This window comes from Sinohyriopsis cumingii, chromosome 11, assembly GCF_028554795.1.
Source record: "Sinohyriopsis cumingii isolate HCF-2022 chromosome 11, ASM2855479v2, whole genome shotgun sequence".
NCBI classification, from domain to species: Eukaryota; Metazoa; Mollusca; class Bivalvia; order Unionida; family Unionidae; genus Sinohyriopsis; species Sinohyriopsis cumingii.
In genome coordinates, this window is record NC_142971.1 from 94624427 (window position 1) to 94648116 (window position 23690).

The 23690-nt window shown below is 38.3% G+C and overlaps 1 protein-coding gene across 3 annotated transcripts in view; it reads right to left on the reverse strand.

Annotated features, from left to right (window-relative positions):
- Positions 1 to 205: 205 nt before the first annotated feature.
- The window catches only part of LOC149789034 (uncharacterized), an 86288-nt gene continuing 62803 nt past the window's right edge, over positions 206 to 23690 (reverse strand). For 2 of the 3 annotated variants that reach the window (XM_089975210.1, XM_089975209.1), the window contains exons 2-4: positions 19353 to 19433; positions 1517 to 1608; positions 206 to 745 (exon numbers count right to left, since the gene is read on the reverse strand). In XM_089975210.1, coding sequence (XP_089831336.1) covers positions 545 to 745; positions 1517 to 1608; positions 19353 to 19359 — 300 coding nt within the window. In that variant the 5' untranslated portion in view covers positions 19360 to 19433 and the 3' untranslated portion in view covers positions 206 to 544. Of the gene's footprint in view, positions 746 to 1516; positions 1609 to 19337; positions 19434 to 23690 lie in introns of all 3 variants that reach the window. The other variant, XM_089975208.1, reaches the window with a different exon arrangement.

Below are 23690 nucleotides of genomic sequence, written 5' to 3' on the forward strand. Positions count from 1 at the left end.
CAGTTTTGTTAATTGATGGGTGAATAAAGTAATGACCACGTTCCTGATCTAATTTATGACCTTCTTAGAAAAAGTCTTTCAACGTTTTGCACACATACACATCCAATTGAGAGAGACAGAGAAAAAGAGAGAGAGATACTTTTCAGCTCTCTGCAGGCCGAACAAAGCGAAGAAAGTGTTATGCTGAAAAATTACAGAAAGACGGTTCCACATTTTGTTTCAAGTTTTCTTGATTAACATCTTCAAAGTATTTTTGTATTTCGCCAGGAAAAATGAAAATTTGATGCATTACTTTTAAAATGGAATGAAATCATATGGACTATGTGATGAACATCTTACAAGCAAGTAACTGAAAGCAAATAACATCAGCACTTGTTTTTATGGTAATGTATATTAATTACATCGATTGCACATACTGGATAACTGTTATATCGCATCGGTATTACGAGGTTCAAATAAACTTTCACATTATCGAACTCAAATGAAGATTAAACTACAGTCCAATTTAATCCAAAACTGGCATTAAAAAAATAAAATAATTCCATTATGGAGATCCTTTCCTGCAGACGAGAACAGGGACTTTGGAATGATGGACAACGAAATCGCTGACACTGCCAAGGAAAGTTCTCCGTATCTTGCCTAGGCCTCGTGTACCCGTGATAATCAGGGCAGCGTTTTCCTCGGCAGCTATTTGACAGATTATCTCTCCTGGTTTCCCTCCACCTGTTCGGAATTTTCCATTTATCTTTAAAAAAAAGAGACATGAAGGAAGAAATGTAATGAAAATGGACGTGAACCCTTCAAAATATGCAAGAAAATATGTAAATGTGTCAATGCGAAAACTGTAAAATGTCTATTTCAACATCAGGAGCGTAAAACAGCACGAGTTAAAAAGAATTGGAGAAACGTGTACAACAACAGATCAGAGAATAAAGGTGCATCGCCCTATTGATAAGACTAAAATAAATTCAGTCTTATAGAAGGGATACAAATATAACATAACACGGGGTGTTCTGACCTAATTAAGAGAGAATTTGTTACTTTGGCTATAGAGGGGTATTCCGTGTCTTGATAAAAGTGAATACTAAAATTTAAATAAAAAATATGTAGTAATTTTAACATAATAATAATGCAACAATCACAATTATGAAAATGCCAACGTTCTGTGTATTGAAACAAAGAAAACGATCACATCAATAGTTAAGTCTATTCTGAGGATATTTTTTGAGGTTAAATAATCTTGGCCCTTTTCCTCAAGATAAGCACCAACGTATAACCAGCGTATGTTGTTGCTGTATACACAGTGTATGTTGTTGTTGAAAATATGTTTTGTGCATACTGTGACATTTTAAGGCAATTAAAAGGAATTGAGAAAAATACAAAAAGGCTTGCCTTTAGTAGTACAAGTCAGTATATGACGTGTATGCATAAAGATCAGAAGGTTCATGGTCATGTCATGTCTAAATAAGATGGAAAAGAAAATGTTATTCCGTTCAATATCTATATAGTCATTTACCCCGGCATCTTTCAGCAGGTCTCGATACTTCCCCTCTAGTTTGTTTACCCTTTTCTCAAGGTCTTTTAGCAACTGATCTACGACGGCCGGACCTGTAACAGTGAGAAATTCACTTTGCAGGAATAATGAACAATCATGGAATTAAAACATAAACCAGGAGACCAAACGTTAGCTAGACATAATAAAATGCAAATAATCCATCTGTTGTAGCTATTAGAATGTCACTAAAACACTTATGTTATCAGAACGTACATTTCTCCCATAAATGTAAATGGAAGAAACGTCAACTTGCGTATTGATGTATCGTGCAAATCTACTAAACCTGAGGAGATACGGAAGTCTGTGACTGGACTGTGTGAAAGTGCTGGTATTCATCACGCGCAGACGTGAATAAATCTGCCTTTCTAGGACAATAAAATGTATAGGAAATAAATATAAAGTGATAGTACATAATACTAAAAACAGTTCAAATTGACACTGTAAATATTACTTATCGAGACGAACTACAAAAGAAGATATCAAATGTGGTACAAATGACAAACGATGCTTCTAAGGTTCCGTATAATGCTTCTAAAGTTCGGGTTTACATTTCCGATTTCATGGGTAACCGGTATGCAAAATGCCAGTGGTTTAACATGTCCGAATTCAAGAGTAACCGGTGTGCAAAATGACAATGGTTTAACATGTCTGAGTTCATGGGTAACCGGTATGTAAAATGACATTGGTTTCTGTACAAGAACAGAGGTGAAATGAAAAAGTCCAATCGCAAGTCCTCCATAATTCACATTACTTGTATATAGTCAGCCAGTAAGGCATGATGTACGTAATCTCTTGAGAAATTTGCCCTCCTGCATATGTAATTTGAATCTATTTAATTATTTTATTAATTTTCTTCTTAACGTTATCCATTCCGTTGCTTTCCGTCACCTACCCTTATCATAAAATCATTAGCAGCACACCACCAACGCCACAAAAAAAAAACCAAAAAAAAAAAACCTCATCACCATTTTCTTTTCTTGACGTCATCACAGAAATATACCTTAGTTATACTGTACATATGCGTCACTGTTCCTCGTGGCTTTAAAAATATTTACGAGTTTTCAGGTCAGTAGTAAGATGGCCGATGATTAGCTGGCACTGTTTTCATGCCGTGTTTGAATCTTGTCACAACCTACACCACAAACACCACATCATTCTTCCAAACCTTTAATCATATTTACTTTCGAAAGTGGATAATTGCATAACTCTTGCTGCAATAGAAGCCATTCTCTAATGCTAACCTTTCCAGAATTCTTGTATTTATAATTTTTCATCTCAAAACTTCTCTCTATAACTGTTACTTTGGTTACTTTACTTTCACATGCTTTCCAACTGATCTTTAGTTGTACTTCTTTGGTTGCATACATCTCCTTACTCATACCGATCTGTGTAATCCATATATTTGATACCATGCAAAGTCTGATTTCATCGATTATATTTTATACTCAATGACTTTCTACAGCACTTTCATCTTTTAATTTTGTTTCTTCTTGCTGAGTAAATAATCTGCGCTCTGCAGGTGGAATAATTACACTTTACATACTTTTGTGGTAATCGTATATGACAGCCACCGCTTCTCTCGCTTTTTGATCAAACTGCTCATTATGTAAAAATATATATTGCACTCCAACTATGGTACATTACTTAGACCTTTAACTGTAACCATAGTGGTAGGTGCTAATTTACAGTGATTGCCAACATGCTTCATACAAATAAAATGTTTTTCCACAATTTCGAAATTAAAATAAATATGTTGACTCAATTTTAAAGTGAGGTATAATTGTGTGTGTGCGTGTGTGTGTGATTAGGATTTTTAACGTAACTTTTAACAATCTTAAAGTCATATCGCTACTGTGTCTGCATTGTGTCAGTTTATAGTGAAACCGCTCCGGTGTGCAAGTGGTTAGAGCGTCCTCTTCGAAAATGGTACTAACAGCTGCCTCGCTTGGCGCTCAGCATTAAGAGGTTAGTCTTATGACTGGTCGGCCTGGTGTCAGGATAATGTGACTGGGTGGGACATCATCCTACATGTCTGCGGCATGATGCCCCAGTGCTAGACATCACTATAAACTGCCACACTGCAGACATCGTAGTGATATAACTGAAACATTGTTAAAGCTACGATAAAAATCAAAATCACACACACACACACACACACACACACACACACACACACACACAGAGTTTATAGTGATGTCCAGCAATGGGACATCATGCCGCAGACATGGAGCATGATGTCCCATCCAGTCACATTCTTCTGACATCAGGTCGATCAGTCCTAACACAAACCTCTTAATGCTGTGCGCCAAGCGAGGCAGCTGAAAATACCATTTGTATAAGTCTTTGGCATGACTCGGCTGGGGTTCGAACATGTGATCTGCCGCGTACGAGAAGGACACTCTAACCACTTAAGTCACCGGGTTGTTATATAACTGATTTCTTTTATCATCTACTAAACTTGCCCTTCGATACTCTTTTAATCCATTATCACAAAATCTGCGATAGAATCTTCAATTATTCCAACAGTGTTACGACCTTATGTCTTAAACTATTTAATAGAAAGAAGCGAAAACAACAAATCTAGCTAGATTCAACAAATAATTCATTTCCCTAAAAAACAAAAAAGTAAAAATTGAAAAGACCCTTACGGTATTGTGAACTAAATCCCAAATAATCCAAAATGATCTAATACCAGTCAAAAAGTATAGAATGTTCTGAACGAATTTCGATAGACTTGATTGTGCTGATGCATCGATAGTCTTGAATGTGTTGATGAATCACAACGATACAATCCCATATGTCTTTGAATGAGTCCTCGACAATCCCAAGGTTGTGTTTTAGTACAAACAGTGAACAAGCACCTTGCAAATCTAACGAATAAATGATTCCTCTCAAATTATATCTGAACACAACTGCATATAATTAAACTGATCTTAAAACAGGAATAAATAATGGTTTACCAAATCACTTAACCTATATCACAATAGGGTATTATAGAAATTCAATCATCCAAATGGAACATTACACCAAATTGTCAACATGTTCGCTTCCACAATCTTCTAAATTTACTAAATATCTTAACAAAGTAACAATAGTCAAGTAAGAAAAACATCTATCCCAAGAACGGACAAGGGCCACGGACACAATATAAATTAAATATACATAACACCACCACTCATAAAGAGAAAAAAAATATTTATACAGTAAATCTTTCATTAACTGATGAGTCAAGTACACGTAGGATACTATAAAAATTCACATTACATTGGACTTTTCACATTTTCCATCTGTTTGAGAGACATATCGTTTTCATTAATTGTAAGAAGACCTTCGCATGATTCTCAATCCTCTTGACTAAGTCTAATAATATGATAAATATATTTTGAGTTTATGGAATATCCTAAACATCAAGCTAAGTAATTCTACTTTTGCACAATTCTATATAAAACTGTATTGGGCTTCAGAGATGTCTATTTGGTCTAATATATTCGTTTCCCATCATCAAACTAATTTTCTTTATTGTCTTACTGATATAATTTCTTTTCTCAAAATTAAAAAAGTATTTCGTGCTTTTTATCTCTCAACTCATATCATCTATTTCTGGATTGTAATATAACAGCTACTTGTATTGTTTCTTAATTCGCCAATTGTTTTCTTTCTTCTAAATTTCCATTGTTTCCCGGTCCATATAATCCGATAATCCCTAATAGTTTCTAATATTTCTTGTTCAATTTTCTTAAACTTTTGGCGGTTCTCTTTTCTTTTCCTAATAGAACAATCGACAGTGTCGGATCTTATTTTAATTTTCAAAATTTCAAAGAACACTTGATTACAGGAAAGTGACAAAAGTGTTGAAAATTAGTTTCATTTTCAAAATTTCAAAGAACATTTGATCATTGCAGGGAACAGAAACATGGCGAGAGTCCACTTGAGTCCCCCCCCCCACGTACTATTCATTTAAAGTGTAAGTAATACACTTTCTGTTAGTCAGTATAATTATTGTTCAACAACAGTTGAACATTAAACTTCCAATATTCTTGTCCTCTTGGACACATGCATTAAACTTCCAATATTCTTGTCCTCTTGGACACATATAGTAAACTTCCAATATTCTTGTCATCTTGGATACATCCATTAAACTTCCAATATTCTTGTCCTCTTGGGCACATACATTAAACTTCCAATATTCTTGTCCTCTTGGGCACATACATTAAACTTCCAATGTTCTTGTCCTCTTGAATACATGCATTAAACTCCAATATTCTTGTCCTCTTGAATACATGCATTAAACTCCAATATTCTTGTCCTCTTGGGCACATACATTAAACTTCCAATGTTCTTGTCCTCTTGAATACATGCATTAAACTTACAATATTCTTGTCCTCTTGGACACATGCATTAAACTTCCAATATTCTTGTCCTCTTGGACACATGCATTAAACTTCAAATGTTCTTGTCCTCTTGAACACATGCATTAAACTTCCAATATTCTTGTCCTCTTGGACACATATAGTAAACTTCAGATATTCTTGTGCTCTTGGGCACATACATTAAACTTCCGATATTCTTGTCCTCTTGGATACATACATTAAACTTCCGATATTCTTGTCCTCTTGGATACATACATTAAACTTCCAATGTTCTTGTCCTCTTGAATACATGCATTAAACTTACAATATCCTTGTTCTCGCGTACATTAAACTTCCAATGTTCTTGTCCTCTTGGACACATGCATTAAACTTCCAATATTATTGTCCTCTTGGGCACATATAGTAAACTTCAGATATTCTTGTGCTCTTGGGCACATACATTAAACTTCCGATATTCTTGTCCTCTTGGATACATACATTAAACTTCCAATATTCTTGTCCTCTTGGGCACATGCATTAAACTTCCAATATTCTTGTCCTCTTGGATACGTACATCAAACTTCCAGTGTTCTTGTCCTCTTGGGTACACAAAGCCACACTCAAAACAACAGCTGAATACCCTGGTAAGATAAGCACTTCAGCTGTATTCATATAAGATCATCAGATACAAGAAAGTAATCTAATCTACTTCGTTTTAATGAAGAGCATTGCCAACAGGTATACATCTTTATGTCTTGATTGGGAGTTCTCCAGGGGTCGATTAACTCCAGTTCGTTTTTCAGGTCTTGAATTGCTCCTTTCGACTGTTGGTATTTAGTATGTACAATATTATAAGCATCCAAATCTAGGTCTTGAACAGTATTCCAATCTCCATACATTATAACTGATGAGTTCTCAAATACTAACATTTCTTCTTTTAGATTTGTAAAACAAGCTATGGTTATCATCGTCATACCCATAAAAATTTACGAGAGTTATTCTATTCCCATTAATTTTAATATTTAACATAATAAATCTCCCTTGTCTCCCTTGACTTTCAAATCTTTCTCTATGGATCACAAATTCAAAAGTATTTCTCAAGAATACTGAGACCTCAGCACTATTACTAGTACAGTGGCTACATATACATTTTTAGCCCCATTCAGTAGCCCAATATATTTGATCGATGTTTGTACTAGGAGTTTCTTGCATACGTACGATATATACACTCTTATGTTTTATCTATTGGAAAGTGCCCCTTCGTTTAAAAACTGAACCTAGCAGGCCTCTAACGTTCATAAAATAAAATTGATATTATTACAGCAGACATTGTACACGTACATGTTCTTGTGTTCGAATATATAAAGTGTCACCTCGAATTTATTATACACACCGCATTCACACCCAAACAAAATACAAAAATCAGTCAATATCATTGATAGTGTTACAACACTTAATGTAGATTTGTGTATATATATATATATATATATATATATATATAGAGAGAGAGAGAGAGAGAGAGAGAGAGAGAGAGAGAGAGAGTATGTAAAACCTACATAGTATTTCTTCAGCAAATGTTGATGGAACATTGTTAAAACCATAATTATCAACTACGTTTAGATATAGTATTAGATCTGAATATAGCCAACGACCCATATTTTTAAAATAAACTAACGGCCTGACAAACGACGTGTTTCTATTTATTAACATCACCCTACAAGCCAGGCACGCGTAATTCTTTCAATAAATTATAAAAGTACTATATATACAAAAAATATATATATTTTGTTGTATTTACCTATTTCTTCTCTTTACTGCATCCATTCTATACTCACTGCAGGATTGCATGCATGCCTGCCTATCTTCGGTGTTGTACTGAGTTTTAAATGCATCTATACTCTATACTATTATAAATTATGGTTTTTAGTGCGTGCGAGTGTTTCCACGTAATGCAATAATCTTTTCATTTCACTCTGTTTATATTGTATTGATTCATTGTAAAGTTTAGCTCCAAATTGTTTGGTATGTTTAATCCTTTTGTTCAGTTTGTCAATACATCCCTGTAACATAGCAATATTACTTAGAAACCAAATAATATATTATATAACATCTCTTTTTAATGTATAAAATATTTTATAATCTTGGTCTTCTCGTATAGATCAGTAATAGATAAGTCGTTCTAATTACTCTAATCATACTGCCATTCACATTTATCGTGTTTGTATATGTCCTCTAGTATTGCTTGTATCGTTCTTTTTACAGTTCTGACAAATTATGTATAGCATACGTCACTATCAAGAAGTCATGTGTAAACTGGCTCAACAAAATCGAATCAGCCTTGATAGACCTATTGTCAACTTCAATTCTCGTCACAGGCATGCTAGTTGATAGACCTATTGTCAACTTCAATTCTCGTCACAGGCATGCTAGTTGATAGACCTATTGTCAACTTCAATTCTCGTCACAGGCATGCTAGTTGATAGACCTATTGTCAACTTCAATTCTCGTCAAAGGCATGCTAGTTGATAGAGCTATTGTCAACTTCAATTCTCGTCACAGGCATGCTAGTTGATAGACCTATTGTCAACTTCAATTCTCGTCACAGGCATGCTAGTTGATAGACCTATTGTCAACTTCAATTCTCGTCACAGGCATGCTAGTTGATAGACCTATTGTCAACTTCAAATTTTCTTCAGAGGCATGCTAGTTGATAGACCTATTGTCAACTTCGAATTTTCTTCAAAGGCATGCTAGTTGATAGACCTATTGTCAACTTCGAATTTTCTTCAAACAGTATCGATTCTTTTATTTGCTGGCCACTTTATTACTGTAAAGTTTCACTTTACATTGCGGATGAGTTTGGTACTTCTTATTTAATTGGCTGTTCTTGTCGTATTTTATTAGGTGTAACAAGTGGTAAAATGAAACCATCCGTGCTCTTCGTACACACCAACAGCAGACCTAGGCAGAATACCACCACCAATCCATATTTTTGAGCTATACGAAAGCGTATTATTTAGTTGAACTTGTTATGCTGCAGTTTACTCACCTGTTTAGCCGTTCAGCTTTTTAATCTCTTGAATTGCTATAAGCGTTTCATAACTTTTCCACAAGTTAAACTCTACTTGGATCTTCCTATTTTGTGAATTAAGCTTTCAACTTAGGATCGACTTTTGTTAATCTTGGTTATATTCTATTACATTATCGGAAATGGTCATATCTTAACAAAACCATGACAAAGTTAACCTTTTTTCCCCTTGGTTGCTTGTTTACTTTCCTTTTCTAATCGTCTACCTAACTCTTCTTCAACTTCTTCATCTCACCATTTCATAAATTCAATTTCAGATCCTCAATTTCCCTTTCTGTACATTTCGAGTCTTTATTTCACGTATTGTTTTGTTACAATGGTTGTCAAAGGATATATTTTGTATCATCCAACCACATTTACATTTAAACCGATGGCCATTAATGATTTTCGATACGCGACAACAATCCAATATCCACAGTTACGTTTACACTTGTATAAGCACACCTTACAAACTCTGTACTTTGTTCCACGTTGTTCCATCTATCCCATGGTCTTCTTTCTATTATAACTACCACATTTTACAATTTCCACTTCGCAGCCGCGCTAAATTTACAGTGACACAGTAGAAATAGAATAGCAATATGATTGCTGATTCCCAGGCACTTACTACTGACATGCTTTCATATGTCAAAGGTCAAAGCACATATTATATAGTGACTCTAAGAACTCAAAGGAAGTGGTTGTAATGCATCAAACATCTCGCTACTCATTCTAATACCCTAAAAGGTGACACCCGACCAGGTTCAGCTGTTACAATTTGGTGACTGCTTGAATCCAGATGATAAAAAGTATATCAGCCCACTTTCATTGCAGGCATGAGTCAGATAACAATGTCTGCAGGAATTTCGCAATATATTGATTTTATCTTTTAGATATACATTTTGAATGAAAATTGTTCACCAACAAAGATACCCAAAAAATACAACCCTCGTCATCACTGATATGTAATCCTGGCACATAAATGTAGCTGTTTAAAGGTCATGAAGCTTGCGACAAAAATGCCATTAAAACTATCAAATATCAGGTTTATTAAGGTAAAACATTAGTTTTAATTATGATTTTATAACAGGAGTAATCTCGTCAATTAAGGAAACTGATACTCAAATACTTATATAAAAACGAGCTACTTTACAAATACAGGTTTGGATTCATACCTTGTTTCTCTGCTGCTATATAGTTTATTGATGTTTACCCTCATAGTCGTGCAGCTCTTAACGAAAAAAAAAAAGCATGCATGGCCTTTTGCGTTGTCTATGAGGCCTTGACCGCGTTTGGCATTGCTGTCACTGGCACAAAACGAAAGAGTAGGCGTAATTAGATATCGGAATTTTTTTAATGGTTTAGAAACTATACGTTGGAGAGAAAACCGCGTGTACGTATAAATTCGTGTCAATAATAATTTAATAATTTCAACCAGGTATTCCACAAGCACCACTTTTATGCCGCAATGATTTCTTTTTATATATAAACGATACTGCTGATGATCAATTTAGACTTGCGAAATTATATGCAGACGATAACTCTTAGCATATGCGTCCGAAAATTCGGATGAAATTGAATATGCTTTTAACAATAATCTTGAAACTATAAATGTCTGATCTAATCAAAGGCAAGTATAGTTCAATACCAAAATGACTGATGCCATGCTGTTTGCTGCTAAAATGTCAGTTTCCCTAACAAATCAGGTAAGTTGTTAATGAAATACATTGCCTTACACAATGCCATAAAAATGTAGGCGTAATTCTTTATAGTCATGGAGAATTGTCATCTCATACACACACACCATCTGTGTAATTTTGTATCGAAAATGATATGAGAACTCAGGCATTAAAATTCAAATTATTTCGGAAGTCTTTAGAAAATATATACATGCTAATTATAAAAGAACGCACAGAATAAGAAAATGTTGCATGAGACGGTTGTTTTCAAGAAGACTCCTACAAGTTAGAAGAAGAAAAAACTCAAAATAGGGGCAGCACAAATTGCTAATGGATTTAACACACGTGACGGAATTGAAAACTTGTACCAGAAAGCATGTTGTTCAAAATATGTTAAAGAAGAAAATTGCATAAATGATGTACCTTGTAAAACTTTTTATAGATGGCCAATGGTCATTCTTTCTGATCTATTAATAGCTGTCAGTGCTTATATAATAACTTATAATCAAGAAATAAATTTAAGCATGATAATCACATTTCTTAAAACATGTGAAGCATGATAATCACATTTCTTATAACACGTAAAGCATGATAATCACATTACTTATAACACGTAAAGCATGGTAATCACATTACTTATAACACGTAAAGCATGGTAATCACATTACTTATAACACGTAAAGCATGATAATCACATTACTTATAACACGTAAAGCATGATAATCACATTACTTATAACACGTAAAGCATGATAATCAAGTTTTTTCTGTTCTATTCTATAATTTACATAAAACAACTGCATGTCACTTCATGTTTCCCGATATTTAAAATGTCCACATGTAAAAAAAAAGTGTCACTTTGTGAATCAAAATGAACGCGTCTTCTATCTAATATAACAATCCTACACTCATGTAATATTCATATCTTCATCATATTGTTAGTATTTGGTGCAATTTATGGTCGCCTTACCGACAAACTGTCTTTTCCGATATTCCTAACATATATGTTCGACATAAACACTAATGACATCATAACAACAAATGTCTTTACAACTTCATATCGCTCATCGGATGAACAGTGGAAGATTTCTTCAATCATTCGTTGACATGGGTTGAAAAACCACTGACCTCGTGTCACGAAACTATATAAGCAAAAGCATAAAAATCATTTTTTTAAAATGATCAGGTATCGTTTTGAGCTCAAAAGTGTAGCTTAAACAGGATATGTATAGATTGGAACAATTCACCGATTCACAACAGTCGATGCTGACCCCTCCATTAAGGCTAGTTAAATATTGCCTTTTGGCACCACTTTACCTCGTAAGCATTCGGCGTACCGGAACTAAACGAAAACACACGATTCAGCCGTGGCAAAGTACTGTGTAAAAACCATGTTATATCCGTATTATCGTTCGATAAATCACACCATATCATGAAGAGAAAAAAACAACAATGCAGTTCATGGAGTTAATATAAAATAGAACCTAAATGAATTTCACCGTTAAGTTCATTAACATATTTGATTAGATTTACCATCCTAGATAACGTAATCCATCACTTAAAACTCGACCGAACATTAAAATTCAAGAGAAAAGATTATGAAACCATGGAGTTATAAACGAATTTCTGACAAAAGTCTTTTTCTGAAAAAGTCCAGGACAAAGTATACAAAGCCAGGAATTCTAAAGCATTTCATGATCTAGAACCATGGCTTTTGACATGAGGATGAGTGGCGGTTGACTTCAAATGACTCACTTTTTCTTTTTGTATTTTGACTTAGTAATTACTTGCTCTGTACATCAAGCTGAAGAAGCCGTGCACTAGCACAAAGTAATACAACTCAAGGGCTTGGTTAAAGATGACAGTAGACACTGTATGAATGCTCTGTAATTATTTATGTGCGTTTATTGAAGTTTAATATCAGTTAAAAAGCAAAGTAATAATAGATTGTAAATGTGTTCTTTGTATATCTGAACACTTCCGGGAGTGTTTATATTCATGAAATCCATCACGATAACGTAGCTTCTTTTTTTTTCCGGTACACAGTGGGTTATGTTGCATCACGTCGAAAACTGAGAGATGTCGCCCAGTATGTATCATTATAAAGTATGATCAGTAAGTAGCGCTTGAAGGTAGGAATTGTATATTTCCGCATTTATTAAACGATTTTGTGTCAGAAAAAATATAGCAGACAAAACGCGGGAAAATACGTTCATTCCTTGCTGTTTTCATGGTTAAGTTTACATATTCGAGACTGGCATATAAATCGCCTTGCTTTACCTACGGCACCGAAATAGTATGTTGTTCGAGCACCACACATCAGTTTTATTGTATTACAACACAGATTTTCATATTGCAATTAAGATTTATTAAGGATCTGGTCGACAAGATCTTTTTAAAGAATACTTTGGACAAAATGCGAATTGACAGTTATTTCATGGCATTTTCAGACCCTACTCCACAAATAAGAGTTTTGTCGAGAAAAAGCGGCTAAAACAACTGTGTTATGAACTGATTTCAAAAGGTATTACCTATGGGTCTTTGTCACACACTTAATAGTTTTTGCAACACAGGAAAAATATATATACTTTGCCACGAGAAATATTATTTTTTTGAGTGCTAAGCAGTTTATTGTTTGTTTATTGTTTTGTCCCTCTAATTTATGTACAAAATATCATTCACTGTGTTTGGGGTGGGAGGCTTTTTTAAAAATCCGTGGTGTGTAGTAAAGAAGTTTACATTGCTCCTGATTTACCATCTGCGATTAACCTTTGAACGGTTACTGCAGCAACATAAGCGTTTTAATCGCATCTTGATTGGGTATTTGGTAGCCATCATCTAAGACTACTCTATCTGGAAATGGCATCTTTTTGTATGACTATGCCATGAGCGGTATTCTGTACAAAAGATTCAAAACAGGATGTCCATAGTCTTGCTCAATTAAGATATTGTCAGGATAATACATTTTGCAAATCAAATATTCACCAGATGGGAGATAATTAAGCCCTAAATGGTGCATAATGATTACAAAATGAGCATCGATTAAGTTTCTCAGGCGGGATGCATATACTCCAATTAGGGTTCATGACAGTGATCTGCTGTTGACCTTGCCTCATCGCGAAAACAACATCCAAAACTGTCACGCAAACAAAAGCCATGCGTTTAGTGGATGAATATTTGATGCTGATACATATACTTCAACACAACTGCCATCTGCCATATACAAATCTAATTTAGACAATTCAGTGTAAAGTCGCCTGTTGATCTCACCATTGCTCATTGTGCATATATCTTCTGTTCATATCCTGTTAAGTTGCAATGACAACTTCGTAAATATGTAGTGAGTATTTTAGTATTAAGTTGAGAGCCCCATTCCATGAAAACGATAATGGTAAACAAGATTATTAAACCACGACCACATTATTTCCTTGTAAAACGCTTGTAAGCTAGGAGAAATACAACGCGTTACGTGTCCATGACGATCCTGAAATCAGGCCTTAACCTTTGAAATATGCCCTTAAGTTTAGTTGTAACACTATTGTATTATATGTAACATAGACCATGCATACGATAAAGAACAGAGCTCCTTCTGATGACGTGCAAAATATAAAGTTTCATTTTGTTATCTCATGATGAATACCGATATTTTGGTATTGGGAACACCCTCAGTCATGATGAATACCGATATTTCGGTATTGGGAACACCCCTAAGTCATGATGAATACCTTTATTTTGATAGTGGCAACACCCTTAGTCATGACGAATACCGATATTTTGGTATTGGGAACACCCTTTAGTCATGACGAATACCGATATTTTGGTATTGGGAACACCCTTTAGCTATGGTGAATAAATCTTGGAAGCTTCAGTTATTATTGTTAATAGCTTCTGAGAACCTGTATTAATCTTGGCATCCGTCCGTCTACGGGAGACGATGGCATAGCTCCAAAGTACACTTTTGCTTATCCTTCTTTTCAGTTTGCTTTATTCTTCTCTTTTCCTCTGCGTTTTGAACTCCCTGCCTGACAGCTAGACGCCAGCTGGAACGGTTGTTTGCACAGCTCTCCCAGTCGTTGACATTGATGCTTGCTGTCTTCATATCCTTCTTGCAAACATCTTTGTAGCGCAGATGTGGTCGTCCAGTCGGTCGTGCACCTTCTGCTAACTCCCCATATAACAGGTCCTTGGGAATGCGACCTGGGTCCATTCTCTTGACATGGCCGAGCCAGCGAAGGCGCCTCTCGCTGAGTATGGAGAACATGCTGTTCATGTTAGCGCGTTCTAGAACCTTTGTGTTGGGTACTTTGTCCTGCCACTGGATGTGCAGAATGCGCCGCAGACATCTCAGGTGGAAGCTGCTGAGTTTCCTCTCGTGTCTTGCATAGGTGGTCCATGTTTCGCTGCTGTAGAGAAGTGAGCTGAGCACGCACGCTTGGTAGACACGCAGTTTGGTCTACTCTGTGAGGTTGGGGTTGTTCCAGACCCTCTGGTTAAGTCTGGCCATCACTGCTGCTGCCTTGGCAATCCTGCCGCCCACCTCAGAATCAATGGAGAGTGAGCTGGAGATGTTAGACCCGAGGTATGTGAAGTTCTCGACAACTTCCAAATTGTACCCATCGATGGAGACAGAGGGAGGGGAGTCTGTGTCCTGTGCCATGACATTCGTTTTCTTCAAACTGATGGTCAGTCCAAATTCCTTACATGCACGGGAGAGGCAGCATACCAGCTGCTGAAGTCCATCTTCCGTGTGTGATGTCAAGGCTGCATCGTCGGCAAAGAGCAATTCACGGATGAGTACCTCTGTGACTTTAGTCTTGGCACGGAGACGGGCGATGTTGAACAGCTTGCCGTCAGCCCTGGTATGGATGTACACTCTCTCGCTGCAGTCCTTGAATGCGTACTGGAGAAGCATGGAGAAGAAGATGGCAAAGAGCGTCGGTGCAAGGACACAGCCTTGTTTGACTCCGCTGATGACAAGGAATGCTTCAGATGTTGTGCCATTGAAGCACACTGTGCTGTGCATGTTCTCGTGGAACGACATGATGACAGCAAGCAGACGTGGGGGGCAGACGATCTTCTGCAGGAGTCTGAAGAGTCCACTCCGACTAACCATGTCAAACGCCTTCGTCAGGTCTATGAAGGCAATGTAGAGGGGCATCCGCTGCTTGCGACACTTCTCCTACAGCTGACGTAGTGAGAAGATCATGTCTACAGTTGACCTTCCGGCTCGAAATCCACACTGGGACTCTGGGTAGACGCGGGAGGCTAGGATCTGCAAGCGCGTCAAGGCAACACGGGCGAAGGCCTTTCCGACGATGCTGAGGAGGGAGATGCCCCGATAGTTGTTGCAGTCGCTACGGTCTCCTTTGTTTTTGTACAAAGTGACGATGTTGGCGTCACGCATGTCCTGTGGGATGTATCCCTGTTCCCAGCAAAGGCAGAGGAGTGTGTGTAGGGGCTGGAGCAGTGCTAGTTTTCCGCTCTTGATGACTTCAGGCGGAATGCCGTCGCTTCCAGGAGCCTTCCCACAGGCAAGGCAATCGATGGCTTTTCCGAGCTCTTCCAGGGTGGGCTGTGTGTCTAGCTCCTCCATGACAGGCCGGTCTGGAATGGCGTCCAGGGCAGTTCCAGTGACATTGTTTTGGGTTGCATATAGCTCGAGATAGTGCTCAACCCATCGCTGCAGTTGTTTCCCCTGGTCTGTGATGACTTCGCCCGTCTTGGACTTGAGGGGGGCGGTCTTGTAGCTGGGGGGGGGGGGCTGTCGCCTTTTTGATACCCTCATACATTCCTCTTGTATCCCCGGTGTCAGCAGCTGTCTGTATACTGTTGCAAAGGTTCAGCCAGTAGGTGTTGGCACAGCGGCGGGCAGTCTTCTGGGCGTTATTCCTTGCAATCCTGAGGGCTTGTAGTGTTCTGGGGCTAGGTGCAGCCTTGTATGCCAGGAGGGCTTTCCTCTTTGCCTCAGTCACGGGCTCCATCTCCTCCCAGTTTGCCTCATACCAGTCGACATTCTTTCGCTCCCTCTTCCCGTAAGCTGTGATGGCTGAATTGTACACAGAGTCACGGATATCTGACCACTTGGAATCAATGGTGTCATAAGGTGTTACTTTGGTGAGGGCTTCCTTCAGTTTGCTGATGAACTGCTGTGTTTTCTCTGGGTTGCTTGCACAGCAGCTGTTGACACGTGGGTGACCCCTCTTCTTGGCGTGGTGCAGCTTCTTGGGTAATATTCGCACCTTGCTGGCCACCAGGGAATGGTCCGTGTCACAATCGGCACTGTGGTAGCTGCGGGTAAGGAGGACATTGGCCAGTTCTGCACGCCTGGTGATGACGAGGTCTAGCTGGTGCCAGTGGCGTGAACGTGGGTGTCTCCGCGACACCTGGTGGATCTCCTTGCATTTGAAGAAAGTGTTGGTCACACATAGGCTGTGGGAGCAGCACATCTCCAGCAGTCGCTGACCATTCTCGTTGATCTTGCCCCTTCCGTAAAAGCCGAGACAGGTGGACCAGGCCTCATGGTCAGCTCCCACTCTAGCATTGAAGTCTCCTAGTAAGTAAAGGCTTTCATTGTTGGGGATACTGGATATTGCCTGATCCAGTGCCTCATAAAACTTGTCTTTCTCCTCGTAGGTGGAGTAGAGGGTTGGGGCGTATACACTGAAGATGTTGACCGGGCCTAAGGATGTTGACAGCCGGAGGGCAAGGATTCTCTCAGTACCTGATGATGGAGGTTCAATGAAGGCGATTAGCGTGTTCTTGACGGCAAAGCCTACACCATGCTGCCTAGGTTCATCCAAGGGCTTCCCCTGCCAAAAGAATGTGTAATTGGCTTCCCTGATGGTGCCGCTGTCAGCCAGTCGGGTCTCCTGGAGGCAGGCAATGTCGATGTTCAGTCGGGAGAGTTCTCTGTCAATGACGGCAGTCTTCCGTGCATCGTCGATTTGCTGTAGGTCAGTGGTCAATCCAGGACACATGGTCCTGATGTTCCGGGTTGCAAAACGAAGAGTTGGAGTCTTTTTATTTCTTCTTTTAGTCTTTCCTGGTGCAGAGTTTTGTGGCCCACTTGTCGAGATGGTTCTCTAAGCTCCACGCACCCAGTGAAGCAGGCAGACCATGGAGTGCAGCACCTTACTGACTGGGGGCTGCCCAGCTTGAGGCGGGCGGTAGCTGTCCAGTGAGACCTGATGATCTCTCCCACCGTCAGAAGTAACCCCTGGCGCCAAGCTCTACGCCAATCGAGCTTTGACTTAGAACCGGTAAACTGCTACTTCTCGTGTTGTGCCGACGCCGTACGACGACGCTGGAGTGTCCTCTCCAGTGGAGCTATGAAGCCTGGGCAGGGTGGTATGGAGAATCAGCTGTTGCCCATGCAGCAGATCCCCCCTCTCCACGCAGCTTGTGTGCCCAAGGGAACGACGAATGCCGATACAGCTTGGCACCAACGGCGTCGCAGGAGTTGCCGGAATGACGTTGAAGTCAATGTCATACCGCCTTAGGGACTCCATCTCCGGATTTTCTGTCGGGGTTTACTCCCTTAGCCTTTCCCATGAGTGGATATAGCCACAAGGCAGCAGAGGTTTGGAATCGGAGTTTTCCTTCTCCTAGATGAGCTACCATCCAAGGTTTACGAGTCCCATCTACCCGAAGCAACTGGTTTTAAGGCGCCAGTGGGCCGCCTTCACCCCTTCTCCTATTAGTAGAAAACATGGTCTGCCGGGCTTCAAATCTAAGCCACTCGCGAAGGCCAGGAGCTGGATTTTAGTTGACAGAGGCAGTAAGAGACGCAGGCCGTATGGCGCATTTTGGAGGATTGGGGCGCTTGCCTCCCACTCCCACTCCGGGCAATGTCAACCTTAGACCACAACCTTAGAACCTGTATTAACAGCAATAGGAAAGATACTGACCAATGTCCTTCTGGAATTAGCAGACATATATATAAAAAATCAATTAATAATGCATGTGTCCTTGGCCATAATAGAAACTCCGAATCTGGACTGCATCACAAACTCTGTTAGGAAGAGATGTATATAAGAAGTGCAATATTTATATAGTCAAACTGCTGATGATCATTTACTATATTGAGTTTGATTCATCTGTCTTGAATGGAGTACGAGTTATAGTCACAAATTAAAATTAATGAATGTAACCCTGTATCATTGAAAACAGGAATTCCACACACTGTTTGGGCAGAAAAGTACAAACGTATGACGGACGAGCGGAGGCACATATGAATATCAAGTTCACTGCTTGCCGCAAAAGGACTGGTGGGAATTATAGATGGAACTTGTTAGTTAAAAAAAAAACCTTTACTAACAGTCATATCAGTTGCAGTTTCACCCTTACCAACGATGTCAAATTGTACATACCAACTGTTTTCTCCCTTCTTACTGATTTATGCAAGGTTTGCTTATCTAACTTTGATCGAGACCCCGCAAAGAAGATTGGTCTAAAGCGCTCGTCGTTACCAATCACTGCCATCTCATCCCTGTATGCGTGGGTTCGAGTCTCGGGCTCGGCCAATGTATGTATGTGAGAAAGCCTGCCAATAGATTCCCGTGAGTCGGTTGTTCTTACCGAGGTTTCCCCTGGTTCTTCCTCCACCAGTTGTACGGGCGCCTTGTATAGCTTATCATGAACTGAGAAATGACGTTGAACTCAAAATAACAACAACTATGATAAACTTACACGCTACTGACTTACTTGCCATAGAGAAGTCATAAGCCTCGGGAACATGTATCAACAACAAGTAGTCGTCTTGTCGTCTCACATGCTGTAAAAACCCTGAAACAGAAATCAATTTTAGCATTACGAATACGCGTTTGACTATTTTTCTTTCAAACATTAGATTTACAGACTAAAACGTACATGTTTTTTCACAAAGAAAAATATTAAAGACGTTTCACATCTAAAACTAAATGCGGCAAGAGCGACCAGCTGCTCAATAGTTTTATACATGTCCTTTACAACTGTATCAGATCTGAAAATTCCTAAGGGGAACTACAGTGTTTCACTTATCTCTGCATTCAAAGTACAACTTGTAGATACCGTGTTTTCTTTCATTCCTGAGAATCAAGAGAGACAGCTGACACAAAGGTTCATATTCCGTTCGAGGTCATCTTTCAACGTCGTTTGGCGTATAGAGCTGTCAATTTACATAGGCTGGCTAAGATACCTCAAAAGTAACAGCAACAAGCTGTGAGATAGGCTGGCTAAGTGGCATCAGAGGTAATAGCAAACTAAGTGACATCAAAGATAATAGCAGGCTGGCTAAGTGACATCAAAGGTAATAACAAACTAAGTGACATCAAAGATAATAGCAGGCTGGCTAAGTGACATCAAAGGTAATAGCAAACTGGGGGTTCTAAATCAAAGTTCAAAGTCACGATGATGATCAATTCCAAATTTTATTCAGACTGACTTAGAACAAAAAGTCACTATTATGTAGCCAGTCTGCCGTTCAAGATTGTTATGATTATCTTTTTCTTGTATCAATAAAGACCAACTGGTAAAGTCGCGGTAAATACAGGTTAGTATAAACTTGATTCAGTCAGGTCACGTGCAGAGAACAGGAAGGAAAGTCACGAGTTCGTGCTTTTGTATCTAATGGGAGGAAGCTGAACAGCAGCACTGCCAAAGTTTCCGTGCTAATCCAACACTTGTTGATCAAATCAAGCTAATGGCCTTTCCAGGTAACTACTCTAGAAACCGTTGTTGTAGCTTTCTTTAAGTTTCTTGACATCTTCTCCAGATATTGAAGTGACACTTTACTCACACGTCTTTATCGATCCAACAATTACAGGTCAAGTTAGTAAGACGCACTGACAGCTTATCTATATCTTGACTCTGTCCAGTCAGCAAGCAAATGAAAAAATAAACAGTTTCTATAAGAATGCTTAAATAAACTGAATGAAAAAGACTGTCTCCCACGTGACTCGAGTTATTTTTTATCTCTACTTTTATAATTTTATACATAACGCACTGTCGGCAATGACTTTTACTAACCGGGCATAACTCCCCCCCCCCCCAAAAAAAAAAAGAAAGAAAGAAATTTTTTTAAACAGTATTTTAAAGTAAAGGAAAAAATCTGCAGAATGCGCTTTTTGCGAATAATAACACTCGGGTTATGTTCTCATCAAGCTGCATTTACAAATCTGCACTGAACTGAATCGTCATGTTTGTTCGGATGCGGGAGGTCGTGGGTTTAAGATCCGCCGGCCGAGTCATACCAAAGACTTACAAAAATGGTACTAACAGCTGCCTCACTTGGCGCTCAGCATTAAGAGGTTAGTGTTAGGACTGGTAGGCCTGGTGTCAGGATAATGTGACTGGGTGGGACATCATGCTACATGTCTGCGGCATGATGCCCCATCTGCAGACATCGTAGCGATATGACTGAAAAGTTGTTAAAGCTACGTTAAAAATCCAAATCACACACACACACACACACACACACACACTTTATAACTACTCCGAGTATGCGCTATTTTCACCACTAATTAAATGTTAAGGACTCATATGACAGCACTCCGCCCCAGTGCTAGACATCACTATAAACTGTGAGACTGCAGACATCGTAGCGATATAGCTATGTTAAAAATCCAAATCACACACACACACAAAATGTATGACTAATCCGAGTACGCGCTATTTTCCACACTAATTCAAATTTAAAGACTCGTATGACAATACCCCGAGAATTCACTTTTTCCCCCACACGAATTCAGTGTTAAAGACTGATATGACAGTACTCCGAGTACGCATTGTTTTCCACAATAATTCAAAGTTAAAGACTCATAACAGTACTCTGAGTACGCGCTATCTTTTCCGCACCAATTCAATGTTAATGACTCATTTTCATTATGCCGTTGTATTCTTAAACAGTTGACGTTTAAAGTTTAATAAACAAACCTTCCGACATAAAAGACTAAATATATGGCATTTATTAGACTAAGATTACAGCTAAATACGGATCCTGTATGGCGTAAAAAGATTATTCCAAAGTTACGTGTACAAACACATTCAGCAACCGACTGTAAGCATAAAACGCAATTCAGATCTCAGCATTCCAATTTCATAATGCTGTAGATAATGGTAGTGTTGCCTCTGTTGTGACAGGTTCACCTAACCTCTTCGGTAAGTACTAGTTTACAAGATAGCTGTCTGAAGTCGATGGTTTCCAAAACGTTTTCCGAATTCCACCACCAACGGTACTACAACATATTAACGCCTGAATTCTCACGCTCACATTGTAATAACTATAAGTCGGTAAATAAATATACTCGTCTCCAACATATCCAGCTAAAGTTCGCGGGGAACGTGTCGTTGTTCAACAAAATGATAATACCATAAAGTCTAGCTGCATGATGAAGGGTACAGTTCTACAGAAAAAACAACGCGTATATATATATATATATATATATATATATATATATATATACATAAAAATTCAAGTCCATCTGCCTGATTCCACGATTATTTATATTTCAAAGTTAAAATACAGTAATGAATTTAGACTACCAGTCCGCGGAAAATAAAGGCGAGCTCAATTTTCAGTAGATTATTCAGGCTTCACCTAATATAACATGTTTTTTGTTGTTGCAATCTGCATCGCAAATCGTCAAACGCATTCTGAAATACTCTTACGGTCTGTAACTACCCTTTTATGATAACACATGACTTAATTCTGTTTTGCCACATTTCTCTATTTGGGACTGAAATGTTTATTGTCTGCACATTGAAATTTATGTCACCAACTTCGTATAGATACAAATATTGGGTCAACAAATAATATTATATACATTAACATTATAACATTTATACTGCCACATTAAAAGGTCTTGCTACAGAGCGAACCAAACACTTTAGTGAGTTTGGCATGAGGCCGATTGTTTACACTATTTCCAACAGTCGTGATCGAGGTTTGAGGCCGATTATTTACCATATTTCCAACTGTCGTGATCTAGGTTTGAGGCCGACTGTTTACCCTATTTCCAACAGTCGTGATCGAGGTTTGAGGCCGATTGTTTACCCTATTTCCAACAGTCGTTGTCGACATATAGGCTTTTAAACGCACGAACATAATCACTAAATGACCAGACATCCTGAAACTAATTTCACACTTGCATGGTTTTCTATTGTTTCACATGTGTGTGACTTATTAGTAAGCCTTACTGAGCCGAATATTAGTACTTAACGCAATCCAGTACAAAACACGACACAAGCGTCCAATATAAAAAACTATTCCTAATTCAAATTACTCAACATGTGTAGGTAAAAATATTCAGATAACTCCTATGTTAAGAAATCAGGGAGGGTAAACTTTACTAAACTAATCAATGATGTCCTAAAGTCTCGTGAAGGCTGTATATTAGCATGTCTGTTCCTAGGCAACGGCTAATTACTCGGTTCAGAAATATCTTCCCAACACCGACACCCCATTATCAACAAGTAATCAGATAAATGCAAAAAAGCTATAAACCGAGACGTACGTGCAAAAAGCGTATACTCTATATTTATTACAATACTATAGACTTTTTATGTCCGAGACTAATGGCCTTAAAAATGATTTTCCTCTTTTTTCCTCTCGTGTTTTTACAAAGCCCAACTCAACAAACCTGTCACATGTTTTATAACGAGGCACTTGGGCTACACTGTTTATATGTTTTTAGCTTCTGTTTAATTTTGCTTTTAGGATGTTTGTTTAAAGACAATGCCCGTCAATATCCAAATTATACGGCTCCTGTTTTTCTTATTCTTTTTCTCTGACACCTTTCGGATCTGTATACCAAATCACAACTAGCTGTCACAGCAGTATTTTTGATACTGTAAAATACACAACATTATTGCGGAACGTTATTAGTACGTATGTTTTATTTACAAAATTAGTCCCATACAATTTTATTTATGGTCCGTGCACAACGGGAATAATAAGAGTAGAATACGACTTCCCTAAACTTCACGTATGGACCAATAAATCAAGAAACAATGAATTGTCAGGGGTTGGGGTATCTCAAGAAAAGAAGACACGTATTTAATTTT